The 21,873-nt window shown below is 42.6% G+C and overlaps 1 protein-coding gene across 2 annotated transcripts in view; it reads right to left on the bottom strand.

Annotated features, from left to right (window-relative positions):
- Positions 1-21,873, bottom strand: part of LOC111873834 (C-terminal-binding protein) — a 96,402-nt gene that overhangs the window by 14,291 nt on the left and 60,238 nt on the right. For both annotated transcript variants that reach the window (XM_023868840.2, XM_023868841.2), the window contains 2 exons: positions 6,256-6,698; positions 808-936 (listed from right to left, as the gene is read on the bottom strand). In XM_023868840.2, coding sequence (XP_023724608.1) covers positions 808-936; positions 6,256-6,453 — 327 coding nt within the window. In that variant the 5' untranslated portion in view covers positions 6,454-6,698. The remainder of the gene's footprint in view (positions 1-807; positions 937-6,255; positions 6,699-21,873) is intronic.

The raw sequence follows: 21,873 nt of genomic DNA, 5'->3' as shown, positions 1-21,873 counted from the left end.
GTTTTTCCAAATACAAAACTATCCTTAGTGATAATCGGCGATCTTCCAAATTTGAAAATTTGAAAATGCATGTAGTTATAAATTGCAATTGTAACAGTGAAAATTGAGACGTGAATAACTCAGTGAAAATTGAGACGTGAATAGTTTGTGTTCTTTTAAATGGTGTTTTTAGATAACAGAGTTAAGTTAGTGTTCATACCATGTGCACCAGTGTTTGTCTAAAATATGAACGCAAATATCAGTATTAAAAAGAAAACAATGAATGGTTTAATCCAGTACGAAATGTCGAAATTCCATCAGTTTTCTTTCCTTAATAATACATAACATAATAGGGCTAATTTGGTAAGTAGGACCTACTATCATATATTCATCATCTTTATTCTTAAACTCTAGTAAAAGTTGTAATTAAAATTGTGAAATTTTATGTCCCATTTAATATTTAAGGTCATATTTTACACTTTTTAGGTCATATTTGACATAATTTTGGGTCATAAGTGCATGCATATATTTATAGTTTTTAGGTCATAAAAATCTGAGCCCTAATAATAATATTTGATACAGTATGGTAAAGGCTATGAGATGTTGGATTTTAGGTTTTCACATTGGTACCTATGAATAACACCATCTTCTGGGTTGCAAAACCGTGAAGTCTGGTAGAAGTTCACATACATTTTGGATGAGCATACTGTCTCATTCAAAAACAATGGTAAGCTCCTACAAAATTACTTGGTTTGATCTGTGTTTCTGCTCATTTGTTACAATGTCACTGCCTACATGTTACATACCGTTTCAGAACATGCCCATTACCTTAACATCTATGTTATCAACTCCGCTACCAATACGGACAATAATTCTCAATGTCTTGAATTTCTCTAGATCTTCTTTTGTGAGAATAATCGTATGCCACATGAGGGCTCCGACAGCTTCATTTAGGACCTGAAACATTATAATGCATATTATGTTTCCAGTTCTGAACAATGATGCTTTTATTCTGTAAAGACACAAACACGAGAAATTTTCATCAATAAACACAACACACTCTTCTGATGGCATAACAAACCGTTTCTAGAACAATGACATTCTTTTGTGTTATGGAAACTTCTGAACCATGGCTTAATTCCAACATACCATGTCAGACTCTCAATCCAATGCTTAAAAAAAGGCTGATAATATTATCAAATAAACTGTGTACATCAAATTTAGTCCACTGTTTAAAAAATTGTGTTCCAGTGCAACATTTCATAAGTCCAGAATTTTTAAAGTAAAACTATGCACCCTGGTACATTGGATGTCAAAATAAAAGTATTTCAAAAGGTTAACTTTCTACTTGCTTCATGCCTGTTTGTAAGTTCAGATTGCTGAAAGCACTGAAAACTGCATGGAAATAAGAAACCCAAATTTCTGAACACATACAAAAAAAACTATAATGCCTTCTAGCTCAAAATTATGCTTCATTTCTTTGGGGTGGAGCTGAGAAAGCTTACAGTGTACTAAGAGTGCTTGAGAAATGATAGAAAACTGTGGAAGAGGCTTTCAACAAGGCCTACATAATGAACACTGGCATCAGTTGCATGTAATCCTATTAGCACATGCTGTCTCTTGATACACCAAAAGTATGCTTCATTAACAGAAGTCTACATTGTCAATAAAAACAATTATATTCATTAATACAGCTTCGTGTCTCTTTCATCCATAGGGAACAGGAAGTCAATGCTTTACCTCAACATTAGGATGACCGAATTGCAGTGTCACGCAGTAGTGGTCAGAGTTAGCCTACATAATTAAAATTTTGTCTGTTCAGCAAATACTGAGATTTTTGTTGTATAAGTGAATCTGCACTGGGCAGGGATTTACTGTACTTTCCTATAACATGCTAAAAATAAATATGAATATTAAGAACAGAATTTGTTACTGATATTACCTGCTTTCAAGAAATGTCAGTTGTCAAATGCGATCTTAATACTCATCACATTCCTTGCTTGCACAGAGGCAAAACAAGTGTAAGCAAAACAATGTATGCTTTTCGATTCATTACTTTTAGACACAAATTGCCAAATTATCATCAAAGAATCCAGACTGAAAAACAAGATTTACAAAAGGTGACAGCACTTAAGTTATGTGGTGTTTTCGTACATTATCACTGCGAGTTCTTGATGCTCAAGTTCCTTGTGACTACATCCATCCTGCTGAGTGCTGACCTTTACAGCCATTGCTACAACTCCCAGGAAAGTAAAATTCAAGCCTTCCACACTCTTCTGTTACATAAATGTAGTATGCTCAATAGCACTATTGTCACACATCAATTTTATGTGCACTTTCATAAAAATACATATCAGAAAAACATTTTGGGGGAGTTCATGCCTGTTAGTCTTTCACCATGTTTCATTTCTGTTTGGTGTTCACCCACACCAGCACTACTAGGTTCATGTTTTTCTCTGTTCACCACAACATCTAGACTGGCTCTGGGGTCCACCCAACCTCTGCCCAGTAAGTACAAGATACGACTTCCCTGGGAGCAAAGTGATGATGAGAATCAATATTCATTTCTCTTCAGTGCCAGAGCTGTATTATACCTCCACTTTCCCATGCAACTTCATGGAGTGGTGTTTGATTAATTAAGAACAAGGACAACTCTGCCTTCAGTGGTTCAATACAACCAACAACTAAACTACACCACAACTAAACTACAATCAGTGCAAGGCAGAATCAGTCAATTTTCTCAAAGATCTTACCTCACTTTAAAAATCCGTTACACAACATACAACACAAATCTTACCAAATCTTACAATTTCAATTCAAATACTTTATGTATATATGTAGTGAAACACACTGCAAAAACCGTGTTCCTCAACAATCTACATGCCCTCCTACGTTGGCAATTTATTAAAATGCATTCATGCCACAAAAGTGCACTGCAAGGTGAAAATAAATCAGGAACTATATAAAAAAAAAACTCCCTGGCCTGTAGACTGCAAGAGAACTATACCGACTGAGCGACCGCCGCTTGTCGGTGAAGTTAGTGCCAACTTTAGTGGATAGAGGGTGATGCGTGGTCAGAGCAACAAATCCCCATGGCTGTTAATCTCGGTTTTCTAGACCAGAGCCACTATTTGCTTGAAAGAGCTCCTCAATTACCCTCACGAGTCTAAGTGGACCCCATTCCAGACCCACTACTTCTTGGAAAACCTGGTATAGCCGGGAATTGAACCCAGACCTCTGGATCTGTAGCCAGGAACTCTGACCACTACATCACAGAGGCGGTCAGGAACTATAACAGCCACTGTAAAACCAATCACATAATAATGAAATTATTCAAGCACACAAAACTATATGACTTCTTCCTGTATATCTTATCATTTGGGATCATGTTCATAATTCAAGAAAATACAATTTACTTTCTAAAATGAGCTGGCAAGATGTCTTGCACCACGCCACTATTATATATATATACGTATATATTCTGCGGGTTTCATGATGCTCAAATTGTGGTCTTCTGGGTTGTGACACCATGTAGGTGGACACTGATATTTCAGAACATGTTGCCTCCATTGTCAGGGTTGAAATGTGGAAATTAAGACAGCATGTTCTTCCGAAACATTATCCATCTACAATAACACAATACACAATGTCACAACCCCAAAGACCACAGTATGAACTCACTACTACTTCAATTAGTACTGTGTGAATTTATTTTAAAATTAAAAAGGGTGAAAGTGTGTAATGTAATTGAGCACATAGATTTTCCAAATTATTTAATATGAATTTGATTTGTTTCATTTTTGGTCCGTCACACTAACAGTTACAATTATAAAAGACAAGTCCGTCCAGTGTGACTACTTCAGTTTTCTCACTTTATGATTCACTAGCCTTACATGTTTCGATCCATTTGGATCATTTTCAGAGTCACCAAACACTTTTTAGAAACCACTATCACAACAGTTGTCATATCAATTACACATGTATTGCCAAGTACACAATGTTCCATCTATCAGTCACAGCAGCCTTACTGGTTGTAGAAATATTTAACATTGTTTTAAAGTTTTAAAAACTTTGTTCAAAATTAAAATTCATAAACCTTACGGTTCGTGTCAATAATCCCTGTTGTCTCTCTTCTAGGTGGCCAATGTTGTGCCGCCTAGTAAGGAGATTCTTAATATAGTCCATTATGATTTCTTGGCCCGCTGTGCTGTTTATAGTCACACTGGACGGACTTGTCTTTTATAATTGTACTTAATATTATTTTGCACATCCCAGTTGCTCTGATGTTCATTTATTGCAGACGTAGTTCTATTTCTGCAAAAGTAATCTCTGTAGTTCAAAATTTTGTTTTTAATTAAATATTCACCATATAAAGAAAAAGTCTCAAACAAAAGTTGTGAATCTTTGATGAGGTCAACATATTTTACGGTGCAGCAACCTTTTTAATGATGGAAAACGCTTTGAGAAATGTCATAAATTAAATTTGGGTTTCATACAAAATAAGGTGCTGATCAATACACACTAAAATTAAACACACTCCTTAATATTTAGGGTGGATTCCAATAGCAAAAATGGAATTTCCCATTCCACACTAATTTTATATACTTTGTGCTAAGAAAATATTCAGAGTCACAATAATAAACTTTATTTGTTCCCACAATCTTTGTAGAGTTCTGCATCTATGCAAATACATAAAAATACCGACTTTTGCAAAATGCAACTATTCCTAATGAGTGTCATTACACATGAAATAAAAAGAACTGTCCTTTACAATCCTCAGTTGTCCCAATTCTGGTCTTCCCATTACTGACAGGATGACAATAAATCCTGTCTTGGTACAAAACTTAAGACTGTTTTCAAGCTGCTATATTTGGAAATATTAACAGAAAGACAGTGCAAAAGACTTAATGTCAAACGTAATGTTACAGAAAATTTCAAGCAACACCATGAACTGTATGATATTATTAGACACCGTCCAATGTGAGGTATATTTTTGTTCATATATTCTGAAAGTTGAGTTTACTCCCACCTTCACAGTGAAATGTTGTCATTACACTGAGTGATATTTTTATTTTTACTGTTTATGCTGCCAATACTAATAGCAGTAATCAGCATCATAACATGCACACCTGCAATAATGACACAAACACTTATGTTTTATTGCACTATTTTGAATCCAAAGTTACATTTCACAGTGTAGTAACGCCTCAGCTATAGGTGCTCCAGTGAATCTGGATATCAACTATGCTCGTATACCCTGCTACACATTTACATCAACAGCACAAAACTTCAAACGGCCATCTGGTATAAATTTTAGTCTTTTGTAAATGTAGTCCTAGTATCCCAGGCATCTGTTCGAATACTGTGCTTGTACACCAATGACTATACAAAGTGTGTCCCATTCACATCCATAAGTACACATATACAATTCTGTGATACTTTCTTGTTTCAATTAATGCATGAAGGGTATGTTCACTCACCTTGGAGCTAACTTCTTTATTTGCTTTACCATGGCCTTCTATACATATATTCAGTCTTTCAACATCTTGTAGAGAAATTTCTAAGGATATGTATCTACTCCACTTAAAGAATGTCATTCTGGTAAAAATCTGCTGCTCATGCAACCAATGCTTATAAAAATGTTTCACGGTGTTAGAGCGTTAATCCTCTCCAAGCACACATTTACTGATTTATTTTTTTCATACTGGCAGCCACAGGAGACTAAAAGCCTAAGACACTTAAACCTCTCTGCACTGATACACATTTCCAGCACAACACAACATTCTTTTGTTTTATAATTTTGGGAAATTCATGGTTTCAGGGTGCAGAGTTCCAAATACTTAACTAAAATTGTCAACAGACAGCAGGCTAGTTTCCATTTACTAATATTATCACACACCATGTAAACCAAAGGGAAGGATGAGTAGTTTCAAGTTATCTCATTCATAGCAATCAAAGAGTCGAGCATTCCCTTAATGCTAACCAATGCAACAATATACAAACATATATACATACATGTGTTTGTCAGCATATTGACAATTTACCTCATGATTTGAGTAATGTCAAACCATGAACACACCAAATACACTGTTATGTCCAATGTAGCTGCAGTATAATGTGTCAACAAGCATCACAAACATAATACCTTCTCCTCGTCAACAACTTACACCAGTCTTGGCATTCATATCACATTAAAAAATGGTGATAACAATGATATATAACCTATCCATAAATCACCATACAATCATTACCATCAATAAAAGTACCAATCCTCACCTTTTCATGTATTTCTGATGTGGACTGTGCATCACAAAAGGCAACTGTGGCCACATCTTTTAAAATGGGCATCTCTATGGAACAATCCCGTCCATCAAGTAATGCCACCAAAGGTCTAGCCTGCATGGGACCATTAGCAATGGGGCCACGCAGGTTATCGATGCGAGGACGTTTCGACAACATCTTCCGTTTGTCCATCGGTGCGGTGGTTAAAAAATGTTCTGATAGTTTTCAAAGGAGGGAGAAAAATCTCTCTCACTCACACTACAACTTTCCTAGCTAAGCCGTTGTGGCAGATTGTAATACAATTAGCATTAAAGAAAAACCAAGAGCACTGTTGCTGATTTGTTTTTCAACAAAATCTTGTTCTTCAGGTGAAGAGGGCTTCAGGTTACACTTCCCAGCACACTTTCGGCTTCATCACGAAGTCCTGGCCGGGCCACCTGAAGAAAAAGAAAAATTGGTGTTACAATTTGTTTGAAAAGTCAACTTCAACCAACAGTGAGAAGGGAGCCAAGACAGCATAGTCGGTATAGGGACTGGCTATGAGCTGGATGATCAAGTTCCTGCAGGGTCAAGAGTTTTCTCTTCTCCATGTTGTTCAGACCAGTGACGGGGGCCACACAGCCTCCTGTCAATGGGTACCACGGGCTCAATCCCTGGGGTAGAGCCAGGGGTGTGGAGCTGACCACTCACCTCCAGTTAGTGCTGAGATCAAGAAAATGTGGATCTATACATCCTCTCCCCCACATACTCCCATGGTGTAGTGCTTAATTGGTTTGGCACAGAAACAAATTTACCTTTAACCAAACAGAAGTAAAAAAACAAACAGGAAGATCCAAATATATCAGTATAACTACTGCCATGTTTTGCAGCCTGTGTATGTCTGCCAGACCAGGTGAACCTTAGGAACATTAACAGTCATGAAACGTCACCTGCTTCATGAGGGATGACAACAGTAGAGTAAAAAATTTTGATAAATCCAGTACATTTATTTTGTATACATACTGTGCACGCAAAAAAAACAGTATGGAAATAGGGTAGCAATGTTGTTTCATATATGGACTCCAATGGTTTAAGATATGTCACCAAAAAAAACCCCCTCAAAACTGGATACAATTACCTTCGCCTCCAATTCCAACAATATACATCCCTATAATGATGACGTTTCCCACCCCCTCTTCTTGGTGTTCCAAGTACATGTGTTCGCCCATCCTACCAGAGAACAAGCCTTCTCGGCCCATGCACCGCGACCTACAGTGTTCTATTGTGCTTACAGAACAAGTTAGTCTATTGGAAACGTTCTAGTCTTATATTAAGCAGGTGCTCAGTTTCAATCATGGATGAGGCACTGGCTACCATGATCAAGGTATTTTTTGGGGAGGGGGGGTTCTCAGTACCCCCAGATAAATGCCAGGACAGCACCTCAATTAACCCACAACTACTTCCTTCCAAATCATTCATCTACTGTCATATCATTCAGTCTGATACTGAAAGCGTTGTAAAATAAACAACCACCCACCCCAGCCAGTGTCTTACCCACTGAAGACTCCTTGATTTCAATGCACTTATGTTCCCCTTATAAAACAGGTTCCTTGCTATGTAAAACAATTTTATAAACTAGAACCTCAGCCTCTAACGGAGTACCAGGAACGTTCCTGGAGGTTAAGGGCAGCCGGCGCGTAAGGCATATACTCGTATAGCAACCACTGCATTTTATGACTCCTTGGACGGGGGATCAGTCCGTCGCAAGGCCGCTACCTATACAAACACAGAGTAAACACAAACACTCATGCCTTGAGTGGGATTCGAACCCACGATCCCACCGTTAGGGCGGGTGAAGACTGTTCATGTCTTAGACCGCGCGGCCACTGTGATCGGCCAAAACACAAATCTGCAATGCTTATATTAAAGTAATTTACTATAAGGCTAAGAATGTTTGCATTCATTATGAAACACTCTGTATAAAAGTTATTAATTGCATTCAAATGATTTAAACGTCGAACACTCCCGCATTACACTTCTCGTAACTAGACAGGATTATTGGAACGTCGCAGTCATAATTTAAGTGAAGAATCACGGAGTACGTCACGTCGGGAGCAAATAAATGTGTTTGCAAGACGGTAGTACAAAACTTCCAGTTGGTTGCCATGGCAACGCAAACCTTCGGTTTGTGCCTGGCTGGAAACAGACGTGGAGACTCCCAATTCCACTTCGACCGAGTCCTGACGCCCTTCTCCTGCGCACACACTTTCTGCAACTTTCTTCCACCCCCCCCAAACACAAACTGATGCTTAACACAGATACACATGTACTATCGGAATAAAAACATACGCCCACTCTGGCAAAGTTTGCAAAGGAACTACACTTCGTACTGGAGTACAGGGGAAAGTTCAGCCTCACGCACCGGCTGCTTTGACTGCAGGGAGAGAGAGCCTCCGGTACCCAACGCATAAGATCCCAGTTGAAGCAGAGCCAAAAAAAAAAGGCCCCTTACTGGGTACTGAAGCCCGGCCTTCCAGCTCGTAACATAGTTATGGAGCTGAGCCCTTCTTGAGCAGAAGCCAAATCTGCAGTTACTCAAGAATTTCCCAGCATTTCATGGAACCCGAAGGTTCATTACCGTGTTCACAAGAGCCCTCCACTGGCCTCTATCCTGGGCTAGATCAATCCAATCCATACCATCCTATCCTATGTCTCTAAGATACATTTTATTGTTGTCCACCCACTTACGTCTTGGTCTTCTCACTGGTCCGTTTATCCAGAGGATCAGTCCAGGTCAGAGGTTTCTTGCAAGTATCCGTAACAAATTTATTTTTACGGCGAGTTGTNTGGCCTATTGTACCTCCCCCGGGTGATTATGATGATGGAGAATATGGTGGAATGAAGACTGGCAGGGGAAACCGAAGTACTCGAAGAAAACTCGCCCCAGCGCCACTTTGTCCATCACATATCCCACTTGACCAGACCCGGGATCGAACCCGGGCCGCCGCGGTGGCAAGCCAGCGACTAACCGCTTGGGCTATGGCGCGGCCCTGGCCAGCCCGTAACTACTAACTGAATTATCTAGAATCCACATCTGACGATAAATGTGCACCATTTCTTCTTCCAAAAACATGTCTCACTCACTCATGCAGGTGAGCCCTTCTTGAGAAGCTGCCAATTGTGCAGCTACTCAAAAACTTCCCCGCATTTTATGGAACTCGAAGGTTCATTACCGTGTTCACAAGAGCCCTCCACTGGTCAATATCCTAAGCCAGATCAATCCAATCCATACCATCCCATCCTATAACTCTAAGATCCATTTTAATACTCTCCACTCACCTACGCCCTGGTTTTACCAGTGGTCTCTTTCCATCTGGCTTTCCCACCAATATCCTATAAGAATTCATCTTCTCCCCCATTCGTGGTACATACCCTGCACACCTCAACCTCGACTTGATCATTCTAATTATACTTGGAGAAGAGTACAAGTTATGAAGCTCCTCATTGTGCAGTTTTCTCCGAACTTGTTTACAAAACAAAAACACGTAACGTAAGTTATCTTTGAACAGAAACACTGCACCGTAGTAATTTCAATATTGTGTGACATGATTTTTTCTTTTACCTACAATCACTCTACAACAAACGTACTCAAAGCCCCCGCCAATACTATGTATTCAAACCAGCAATGAGTTTCTGGCAGCTTGCTATTAAACTAACATATTGACATTCAGAGAATATAATTTGAATTTGTTGATATACATGCATGCAGCTGTCATACACGCGTTTGCCATTCCCTGCCAGAGCGACTGGTATTTGAAAATTTTACGTGTGGTTGAAATTTGTCGCCACAGAACTTTTATTATGCGCATGCAAACAGGAAGCCGTAAGTGCGTGTCAAACAAAGCAAAACCCGAATCTCGGAGTTTCGAAATTTCCCTTTTATAATTTCGACACATTTCATCATAGCATCGAGGCGTAATATCTTGAGGATGGATGTGCCTTCACCCTCGAAACTCACCCTTTCGCGGTCACAATCCCCGCGGGTAGTGATGACAAGAGTAGTAAATAATAATAATAATAACAATAATAATAATAATGTCACGAAATGATGAATTACGGAATTCTCCTAGGTGATGGATGTGCGATTAGTGGGACACGTAGCACGCATAAAGATGAGTCATAAACAGTGAAGGCAGGAAAACTTCAAACAAGACAAAACTACTGAAGGTGTGTACTGTCTTCAAATGGCCCCGGACAGGGAAAGAGAAAATTACATATGCAAGTAGTGAAATTATTGACCACCTGAGTAAGAAAACAATTCTCAAGAACTAAGGACTCTGTACGCAGTATCATCGCTATGAAAGCCACACTAACCAGTTAAGACAATTTACAATCTACAATTTACACACACACATATACAGTAAAACTTGGTTATAGCAACATCGGTTTCTGCGACACCTTGTCTATTGCGTCAAATATTCAATGGTACGAACTAATTCCTCATAAAGCAACTGTTTTTATACCTTGCTTAGTACGACATGCACAAATGCATCAACCTCGTATGTAACGTCATTTTCATTCCTGAATTTCTCTGATATCGTGGGAAAGTTCGATGTGTCTGCCCACCCTCACTTTCTCTACTTGCTGACGTGACTGTCCTGGAAGAATACGACCGCGGGCTGCAAGAGGAGCGTGGGTTTTATGCGAAAACAAGGGTGTGGGGTGGGACTGCGTGAATAGTGCAAGAGGACGCGGCAGGTTGTTAACTGCATTCCTTTCCTAGAATCTCGTCTAACAGGACCTCACATTGTCTACTTACCCTATAGTGTTCCTGCCTAAACCCAGAGAAGTGCAGTAGCGAAAACATGGCAATGAAAAGGAAAGTTTTAAGCATTGAAGAGAAAGTTAAAGTGATTCGTGAAATATTGTGTGTATTGTCAGTGAAAAGCGCTGTAATATGTCTTTGATATTACACATTTGGGCAATTCCACGTTAATGTTACGTTAGTCTGTACTTAACTACGTATTTCACTAAAAAATGCAACATTTTAACTCGGTTTTTGGTAGATTTTTACGTGACTAACATAAGGCTACTGTGGAAGTGCCCATTTCGGTTACAACGACATTCGTTTATAACGACACTATTTTTAGGTCCCTTTGATGACGTTATAACCAAGTTCTATTGTGTATATATATATATAAAGTAAAAGGCAAAGGTGTCCCTCAGATTAAAACAAGCACCACGCCATAAACGCACGCGCATTGAATAGAACAAGCACCACGCCATAAACGCACGCGCATTGAATAGAACAAGCACCACGCCATAAACGCACGCGCATTGAATAGAACAAGCACCACGCCATAAACGCACGCGCATTGAATAGAACAAGCACCACGCCATAAACGCACGCGCATTGAATAGAACAAGCACCACGCCATAAACGCACGCGCATTGAATAGAACAAGCACCACGCCATAAACGCACGCGCATTGAATAGAACAAGCACCACGCCATAAACGCACGCGCATTGAATAGAACAAGCACCACGCCATAAACGCACGCGCATTGAATAGAACAAGCACCACGCCATAAACGCACGCGCATTGAATAGAACAAGCACCACGCCATAAACGCACGCGCATTGAATAGAACAAGCACCACGCCATAAACGCACGCGCATTGAATAGAACAAGCACCACGCCATAAACGCACGCGCATTGAATAGAACAAGCACCACGCCATAAACGCACGCGCATTGAATAGAACAAGCACCACGCCATAAACGCACGCGCATTGAATAGAACAAGCACCACGCCATAAACGCACGCGCATTGAATAGAACAAGCACCACGCCATAAACGCACGCATATTAAACAGAACAGGTACAACTCTTCGGGTTCTTGACCTGGGCATTTGATGGGGGGGGGGGTGCTCAGTCTCACGAAGCGGTCGCCATACCAGTCGATACCGTGGGCCCCAAAGCAGGTGTGAATACTACGGTGAAGAAAATAATTTCCCCGCCATGAATCGAACCCCGATTCTCTGGTCGTCCGGCCCGTAGTCTAGTCACTACACACAAGAAGTCATTTGATAAATTAGAATGATCAAGTCAAGGAGGATGAGGTGGGCAGGGCATGCACCACGAATGGGTGAGACGAGGAATGGATATAGGATATTGGTGGGAAAGCCACAAGGAAAGAGACCACTGGGAAGACCAAGGCGTAGGTGGTGGACAATATTAAAATGGATCTTAGAGGGGCAGGATGCGATGGTATGGATTGGCTTGATCTGGCTCAGGATAGGGACCAGTGGAGGGCTCCTGTGAACACGGTAATGAACCTTCGGGTTCCATAAAATGCTGGGAAATTCTTGAGTAACTGCAGATTTCGCTTCTCCTCAAGATGGGCTCAGCTCCGTAAGTCATTTGATAATTCAACCTGATCAAGAAGGGGGTAATGTTTTTGACACGGGTTATAGCTGTTGTAAAGTCTTTTGAGGGGGACTAGAAGAGGAAGTCTGAAACTACAAAGTGAAGTTCGAAGCAGAAAAGAGAAGAGCAATGTAGAAGCGGGAGAAGGGGGCAGAGAGAAGGGAAGTTGAAACTAAAAGTTTGTGTTACCAAAGTTTAAAGGAGGGTGAAAAAAAACTGCTCTAACTCTAAAACTCTCAAAATGTAATGTTGCTTAGTACCACCTCGAAGTCTAAACTACCCCACACCCCTAATTCACACAACTATAGATAAAAGAAACTTTCTTTACCCCCTGGGAAAATATTAAATAACACTGTTGCACCCTTTCTGTATCAAACTGTAATAATATGTGGAAAGTTGCAGCACACCACGACCTTAAAGACCCAAACATGAATGCTAATATGCGAGACAAACAAGGGGGAACACAATGGCATTTCTTAATCCTTTCTACGTGAAGACTCGTTAAAACTGAGCATGAAGACACGCTATTTGTCAGCTTCACGACGCTTTTTAAGCGGGAGAGGGGCGTCAAGTATCCATTTCATAATAACAAGTTCTGGGAAGAACCGCTTACTTTCGCTCGATGACACGCATCTCTTTGGAAAAAAAAATGGGGGCATACAGACAGCAACGCGATTTCATAAGCCTAAAATAACTGGGGGGAGATAGATGGACAGACATAGATAGAAAGATGATCCCATAAAAACACCGTGGTTTTAGTCCCCACGGCCGTTAATATTTCGGTTTTCTAGACCGGAGCCGCTAGTTTTCCATTCAAGTAGCTCGTCAGTAATCCTCACGAGGGTGAGTGGACCCCGTTCCAGACCCACTACTTCACAGAAAATCTGTTAGAGCCGGGAATCGAACCCGGGACCTCTGGATCTGTAGCCAGGAATTCTGACCACTAGACTACAGAGGCGGTCATAAACCTTTTATTTTTTTTCAAACTAAGGAATGTGCGCTAAAACCTGCACCATAAATGGGGAGCGAACCCCTGTATTCCAATCACCAAATCATCACTTTACCGACTCAATATTCGCCGGACGGGCAACTACTCCAGCACATCTAGCTCGCCCCACAGATACAGGCCACATGATACGTAAAATGGAGATCGGACCCCGCAATCAAAGAACCCTATTAAATGGGTATTAACTGAACAGACAAGAACGCATCATTCTGATAAAGACGTGCTTCATTTTGGGTTCCAGTATTTTAAACATGCAAAAATATTGCTCCCGCGTTCAATTAAGTGCCGATCACAGTGGCCGCGCGGTCTAAGCTTCGCTCGCTCGAAATTTGGGATCGTAGGTTCGAATCCAACTCGAGGCATGGATGTCTGTGCTGTCCTGTGTGCAGGCAACAGCCTTGCGACGGGCTCATACCCCGCCCAAGGTGTCCTACCGACTGTGTAAAAATATAAGAAACTGAAAAAAAGGCCAAGGTCCAACAATGGGCTGTAGAGCCATAGATAAATAATGTTCATTTAAGTACAAAGCCACGGATATGAATGAGGGAATGTACAGCTTCACGCCCCTACAGCTTCAATCCGGGGGGAAAGATCCGCGGTACCCACTAGACTGGAGGCTGGGTGGGTCGAAGAGCCGGTTTGGACTGCCCTAAAATGACGGTGTGGCATTGAAGGGATTAAAAGCAGGCACTTCCGGCGTTAATGTTAGAAATCTCGATGAAATGTACGTAGTCCACAAAAAAAAAACACATAAATAAGATACTGAATCGTGTTTCTGTGCGTCACTACGTGGAAAAGCTGCGACACAGTACGATAAACAGCTGATAAGTGCCCAAGCGGGCGGACAAAGAGGTCCACACTTCACTAGTCAACACACAAATTTCAATCGTTATTCAGCACCAAAACGTCTCATTTGAAAATACACAATGTCCACGAAACAATTATCTTTAACTTCTTGGAAGACAACCCAAATATGTTCACGAAATACTGCCTTGGGCCCCATCCTTTCTGTGCCTTTCTCTACAGCACGGTAATAGCAGAAAATTACAGCAGCAAGCAAAAATAGCAGCATAGAAGTCCCAACTATTGTTACGCAGGTCGTACCGAAAGTCATGAGCAACTTTTTGCATGCAACCTGGGAACAGCAGACGAAAGAGAGTACGGTGGTAGGTGGAACCAGCTGTTGTGTTAACCTTGAGTGTCTTGTGACGTCAATAGCTTGCATCATGTGACCAGTATCACTCCTAACAAAATGGCCGACAACGATATGTGTTTCGCCAGCGCGCTGTCATCGAATTTCTTGTGAAAGAGGAAATCCCTGCTGCAGAAATTCAAGAGACTTCAGTGTGCTTATGGAAGTGTGTGAATGGGTGCGAGCAGTGTCCGAAGATGGGTGATACATTTTAAAGATGGGAACATCAGCATCGAAGATGAGCCTCGGAGCGGTTGTCCTCGAACAGCCTCAACTGAACGCAACAAGGAAAGAGTGGATGAGATCATTTAAGATGACAGGCGTGTGACTGTGGACACAATAGCCCGAAAACTTGGAATAGGGCACAGTGCAGTACAGGAGATGATTGAAAGCTTGGACTGTAGGAAAGTTTGTGCTCATTGGGTCCCGCAGTTATTGACCAAAGACCACAAAGGTCAGCGAAAAGCCATCACCTCAGAACTGCTGNCACAAGCTCCGTCATCCAGTGCGCGATAAACGTCCGGGACGAAACATCATCATTATCCTGCATGACAACGCTCGTCCCCACTCCGTTCGCCTCACACATTGGAAGCAATTGCAAAGATGGGGTGGGAAGTTCTTCCACATCCCTCTTATAGCCCTGATCTGGCAACCTCCCACTACCATCTTTTCGGAATTGCGAAAGATCAGCTGCGTCGACAACGTTTTGAGACAAGGGAGGCAATTCAGAGAGCAGTGCGTCAGTGTCTTCGGATTGCTGGAACGGAATTTTACAGAAAGGGAATTTTCAAACTCCCAGAACGCTGGGAGTAATGTGTACAAAGAAGTGGCAATTATGTGGAAAAATAAAGAAAGGTCTGTAGATTGAGATGGTGTATTTGGTTCGTCAATAATAAACCATGTTACTTTACAAAAAAATTGTTGCTCATGACTTTCAGTACGACCCTCGTATAAGGTAAAGTTAAAAAAAAAGGTAAAGTTGTCCCTGCGCTTAACTTATTTAAGCACTACGCCATGAACTGCGCATTCTTGACATCGCCACTAGTAGGTGGTGAGTGATATAAGCTTCACGTTCAGGACGCTTTACCCCCCGGTACCTACTGGATTGGAGGTTGGGTGGGCCCAAGAACAGACAGAGGGAAGTGAAAAATCTTGCCCCTACCGGGACTCGAACTCTGACCCCTCGGTCGTCCAGCCCGCAGCCAGTCGCTATACCGACTGCGCTCTTCCGGCCCCGCAAGAGATGTATAAAACTCTCACCATTAGCGCTCAAATGCGATCTACAACGCCGAAGAGCGGAAGAGAAAATAGCCGCAATGTAGTTAACACTATTCTGGGACTTCCTGAATGACAAGCCACGCGTCTATTTTGTCCAACGGTGGTGCTCCTTGCGAATGCGGAACACAATTCACATCGCAGCCGTGTCGCGTTTCTCACACGCAACCTAACATTACCCCACAGATATTCTGACGTTAATATGAGGGGCATAGAGACAAGCACTCACAAATGCATAACTTCATTTTTCACTGAGACCGCAAAATCGGGATTATCAGAGGGGGTCAACAAATGTTGACTCACTCAGTTTTCTCTACTCGCCGGACGGTCATTTTTCCACAAGAAAAGCCCCGCCAGCCCACGCCATTGTTCCGCTGTCTCTCACACCACAAGCACACAAGGCACCATTTACTGCTGAAATGTGCAGTTCCAGATTTCTGTAGAAATAAAAACAAAGTAACGAGGCAGGGAAACTTAAGGAATAAATTACAATTCCTCCTTCCCTCCGCTCGACGGCCTTCAGTTTTCATTCATCACGGCCGAGCAGCCGAGTGGGTTTTGGGCCGTGGTGATTATGGTGATTATTACATTTGTTACTGCGCATGTCACGTATCGTAACATGTAACGACTATTACGCGTTCGTGACACACTTTAAACTGTTATCCTGTTGCCTTTAAAAACTTAGAATGACGTTTACGGTTATATAACGACGCCGTATCAATTATGTAGGATATTCGTGTGTCCTGGGTTCGGCAATCGGCTCGTATGGTGGCTGCTCAAAGGTTCCTCATTGTCTTATTCTTCCCACAATTCAAATACCGTAGCACATTTCCTATCTACCCTCCTAGAAGCCTAGGGCCACCAGTACGGCGTGGATAAGGTAGCTGTGTGGCCCCACCTCAAATCAAACCCTGGTTCCTAGACAGTCCAGCCTGTAGCCCAATCGCTGTACTGACATACAGAGTATCCCAAGAGGAAAGGTTAATATTCTGGGAGGTCACAGTATCGGTCATAGTATGACTTCCAAGAATAGTGACCTTTCCTTCTAGGACACTCTGTGCATCAGCTACAGAAAAAAAAAAGACACACCTACTAAGACAACACGGTCTAGAAAACCGAGATTAACGGCTGTGGGGGTCCACTGCGCTGACCACGTGACACCCCCTATCCGCTAAAGTTGGCACTAACTTCGCAGACAAGCGGCGGTCGCTCGTTCGGTATAGTTCGGTTGCGGACTCAAGCCACGGAGTTTGTTTATTAAGACAATACGTGTACTGTTCCAGCAACCGTTGGGTCGAATGAAAATATCACGAAACAAAGTCATTTACGGCACTCGGTATCTCAGGCGAGATATGAAACGAGGGCCTTTACGACAGAATTGCAGTTCTTACTAAAACGTGGAGGCTATATCTGCTGTCCCTGAGATGTGAATAAAGTTCTGGTGCATACAGTCAGGCTTGCAAACTTTCCTCGTCTTTCATTACTGTGTTTAAGCCCAAGCAAGTCTGACAAAACCCTACTACTATAACCCAACTTTTTATTACAGATATAAACTTACTTCGTTGCTGCAGCCAAGACACCAGTTCGCCAGCGTCTCCAAGTTTAACAGCCATTACTTAAAGTTTGATGGAAAGGCAATTGGACGCTACTCTGGCACCCAACTTTGTTTGAAGTTAAGTAATATTACACAAAGACAATGGGGCACGTTCCTCCACAGAAAACGAGCTCGCTAACACCCAAAATCGGTAAAGGTACAAAACACGAAAACTACAATTTTGGATTGAAGTTTCTCTCAGTGGTCAACTATGAAGAGACCCACCTTCTGGGATGCACACCCTGTCGGTCAAGTTGTCCCTGGGCGTAACTAATTAAGTACCACTACAAGGAGACGTATGGGGGGCACGCGGTAGCGTAGTTGGTTGAGGCACTATGCTACAGGCCGAAAGGTCGCGGGTTCAAGTCTCGATGAGGTCACTGGACTCTTTTTTCAATTTACCTAATCCTTCCAGCTGCACTATGGCCCTGGGGTCGACTCAGCCTCTAACAGAAATGACTACCAGGAATATTCTTGGGGGTAAAGGGCGGCCGGCGCGTAAGGCTGACAACCTTGCCGCCATCTATGAGCCGACTGTCTAGAATATGTGGGAACCTCAACATCTCACAACTCTGTGGGCCTCCACGGCCTGTTACTGGGATACCTTTACTTTTTACTTTACATGAAGACGTATGGGGGAATGTAGGTATTGCTCCACCATTCTTTACTTTGCCACCAGTTGGAGGTGAGCGGTTAGCTTCACTCCATTGCCGCTCTATCCCCCGGGGAAATGGCCATGGATACCCACCGGAGAGAAGGCTGGGTGGGACCCAGAACCGGCCTGGACCTTAACGGACAAAATCGAACACTGATTCCTCTGCTGGCAAGTCCGCAGTCCAGCCGCTATCCCACATCTATGTACTCCGAGTAGCCCGAAGGAAATTCAACGACGTTTCGGGAGGAACATACTGCCTCATCGTCACTCTCCAACACTGGGCCAAGCAATTAGCAAGTGAGCAAGCCGGGTGAGCTCTAGAACCACTTTAGTACCCTGGCCGCCCAACATATACGCTAGCCGGTAACAATGTGTACCACACAGCCTGGTGTCAGCACGTACCGTATATGTCTCGGTTCCCAAACACCATGATCCAGTAGTCACGTTCCGTCCACCGTTGGCGTTCAATAAACATCATGTTTGTTTAAACTGCTACATTAACATCTCCTTACAGTGGCCACAGAGGTCATATGCGTTCTTTGCAGCAAGGTGAATGCATTCCATGAAGGCCGCGGTTGTGCGTTTGTCTTTCTGCATACTGCAGAGTCCTGAGAAGCTAACAGCTGCTAAGCCAGTCAAGAAATTCCAAGAATTTTAAGTAATTCTATATTTCTTCCGCGTGGTCTCTTTTCACCTAATCTCTGGCATTAAGGTAGAAACATAGACTGAGGGTGCCTGAGAACAGGGTGTTGAGAATATTTGAACCAAAGACGAAGTGACGGGAGGTTGGGGAAAGCTGCAAAATGAGGAGCTTCATAACTCATACTCTTGACCAAGTATAATTAGAATGATCAAGTCAAAGAGTATGAGATGAGTAGGACACGTAGAACGAATGGCGAGAAGAATGCATATAGGATAATGGCGGGAAAGCCAGAAGGAACGAGACCACCGGGAAGACCAAGGCGTAGGTGGGTAGACAATATTAAAACTTATCTTAAAGAGATTGGATTGATCTGGCTCAGGATAGGGACCAATGGAGGGCTCTTTTGAACACGGTAATGAACCTTCGGGTTCCATAAAATGCTGGGAAATTCTTGAGTAGCTGCAGATTTGGCTTCTCCTCAAGAAGGGCTCAACTCCGTAAGTAAGTAAGTGGTCTTTTTTCTTTCCGTTTTCCTATAAAAATGTATGCGTTTATTTCCCATGCGTACTACAAGCCCCAACCACCATCTTCCTCCTACTGATCATATATGGCGAGGAGTACAAACATGAAACTCATTTCTCCAGCCTCCTATCTCTTCCTCCCCCACAGGTGAAAACATTCTCCCCAACAAACTTCCGAACCCAATGAAAGGATCTCCATAAAGATTACTGTCCTCTGGTACCAGCAGGTTCCTCCGAAATGTGGTAACTTTCTACCAGCCTACTACACGGCATCGAACTCCACTGCGATAACTTCAAATTTCAACACAATTCAGTATTGTGAGGCTTTATTAGCAGTAAGTAGCCGCTCGTATTAATGTCCGTGGCTGACGAATTTGCTTCAGGATAGGAGCTACTTGACTGGAATAGTAGCCACTCCAGTCTAGAAACCCGAAGTTAACGGCCGTGGGGATTCGTTGCGCTGACCACGCGACACCCTCTATTCGCTAAAGTTGGCACTCGCCGACAAGCGGCGGTCGTTCGGTCGGTATAGTTCGCTTGCGGACTAAAGCCTCGGAACTTTTTATAAAAGTATTGGAAGGTCGTCTCATTTTATGGCTTCTTCAACGACGCTGCCAGCACGTCAGATTATATGGCGTCGAATTGCAGGATGACTGGTGAATGACGAACCGGAAAGGGTTAGAAAGTAAGCGGCTGTGGCCTTACTAGTCACTACCCTGACATTTGTTGACTGCAAAAACTGACGACAAACCTGTTAGGACAGGCGGCATTACGGTCAGGAGCATCACTAAGTGTACTGTATTACGATACAGCGCGTAATACCGTTGCTATGCATCGATCCTGTGATTGGCGGATATACCAGACCCGATTCTGGGCAACGACTCGGTAAACGCGTCCCCACGGCAATGAAAAACAGCATACGAGAATGGACGGTGTTGTCTACATGGCCCGCGCCTAAACGCTATAAAAAAGATAATTGGGGCAACCACGTCACTTGATGGTTGGCAGTCCGTTCTGGACGGGACTTGAGCACGGAAGCAGAGGAACAGCCACTGTAAGAAGCAGTTACCAGGAGAAACGTCTAGTGAAAACACTGCAAAGGAATAGTCATTGTTAGAAGCCGTTACCAGGAAATGTCTAGTGGAGATACTGCAGAGGAATAGCCACGGTTAGAATCCGTTATCAAGCAACTATTAGTGAAGACACCGGGGACTGGAAAAGACTTAACGTGAACTCTAGTGAACTGTAAAGTGTGGAAATAGCTGCACTGTTATAGTTCTTTGTAGTTATGACCTGTACGTGGTCAATAAATCCGATATCCAATCCGAAACGCCAGTGATGCGCATTTAACACGCACTGGGGTTTGAGGTCGTTACAACAGTAGTAGTCTTCTGCGATGTGGTGTCGTGTAGAGCGACAGTTCGCCTACGTCCATAAGATAGAGAGGCAGCATATTTCTCCGTAACGTCAGTAAAAATCTACCCAATCACCATGGCGTCACATCTCAGAAGGCGGTAATCTTAACGCGTAACATATCTTGGAAGTGTAAAAACAAATCGTTGTTTTCTGTGGAGACGGCATGTTCGAGACAGTAGTCAATTTCTCAAAAATGGCTCATCGTACGCAAGATCTGTTACATTTCTTTAAAACGAAGGCATTAAGATGCACAACTTTTATTTTAAATACAGTAAAACGCCGACTGCCGGTCACGGTATCCGAGCGGTCTAAGGCGGCCCACACACGTACGAGTCTGGCTCGGCGAGAAGCCGGGCTCGGATTAATTTTACCACACACGGACGAGTTTTGCTCATTGGAACCTGAGCAGAGTCGGACTCGCGAGCCAGACTCGTACGTGTATGGGCCCCCTAAGGCACGCAAGCCGGGATCGTGGATTTGAATCCCACTCAAGGCATGGATGTTCAGTGCTAGTGTGTGGGTACGCGCGTTTGTGTTTGTGTACAGGTAGGCCTTGCGACGAGCTGATCACCCGCTCAAGGAGTCCTACCGAATGTCTAAGATCTAGTAAATCGAAGTGAAACGGAGAGTTTCATGGAGGCAGACCAAGGCCCAAATTGGGGCTGAAAAAAAAAACCGATTATCCAAATCACCGCAACCAAGGTACGCTTCCGAGATCGAAAACGAGTTTAGTCCGCTAAACAATCATCATTACTGGCTTTTTTTTTAAATAAAGCGTCTGAAAAATGTTAATTTATAATTACATTTATTAATTGTTCACGTCTCGCCAGTTTATAAAGTTTTTTTTTGTTTTTATTACTATACAATACATTATAATTGTTTTCGTGCATAGGGACTTAAT

The sequence above is a fragment of the Cryptotermes secundus genome, unplaced genomic scaffold (assembly GCF_002891405.2).
Source record: "Cryptotermes secundus unplaced genomic scaffold, Csec_1.0 scaffold215, whole genome shotgun sequence".
NCBI lineage: Eukaryota > Metazoa > Arthropoda > Insecta > Blattodea > Kalotermitidae > Cryptotermes > Cryptotermes secundus.
This window is presented reverse-complemented; position numbering and strand designations above follow the sequence as displayed.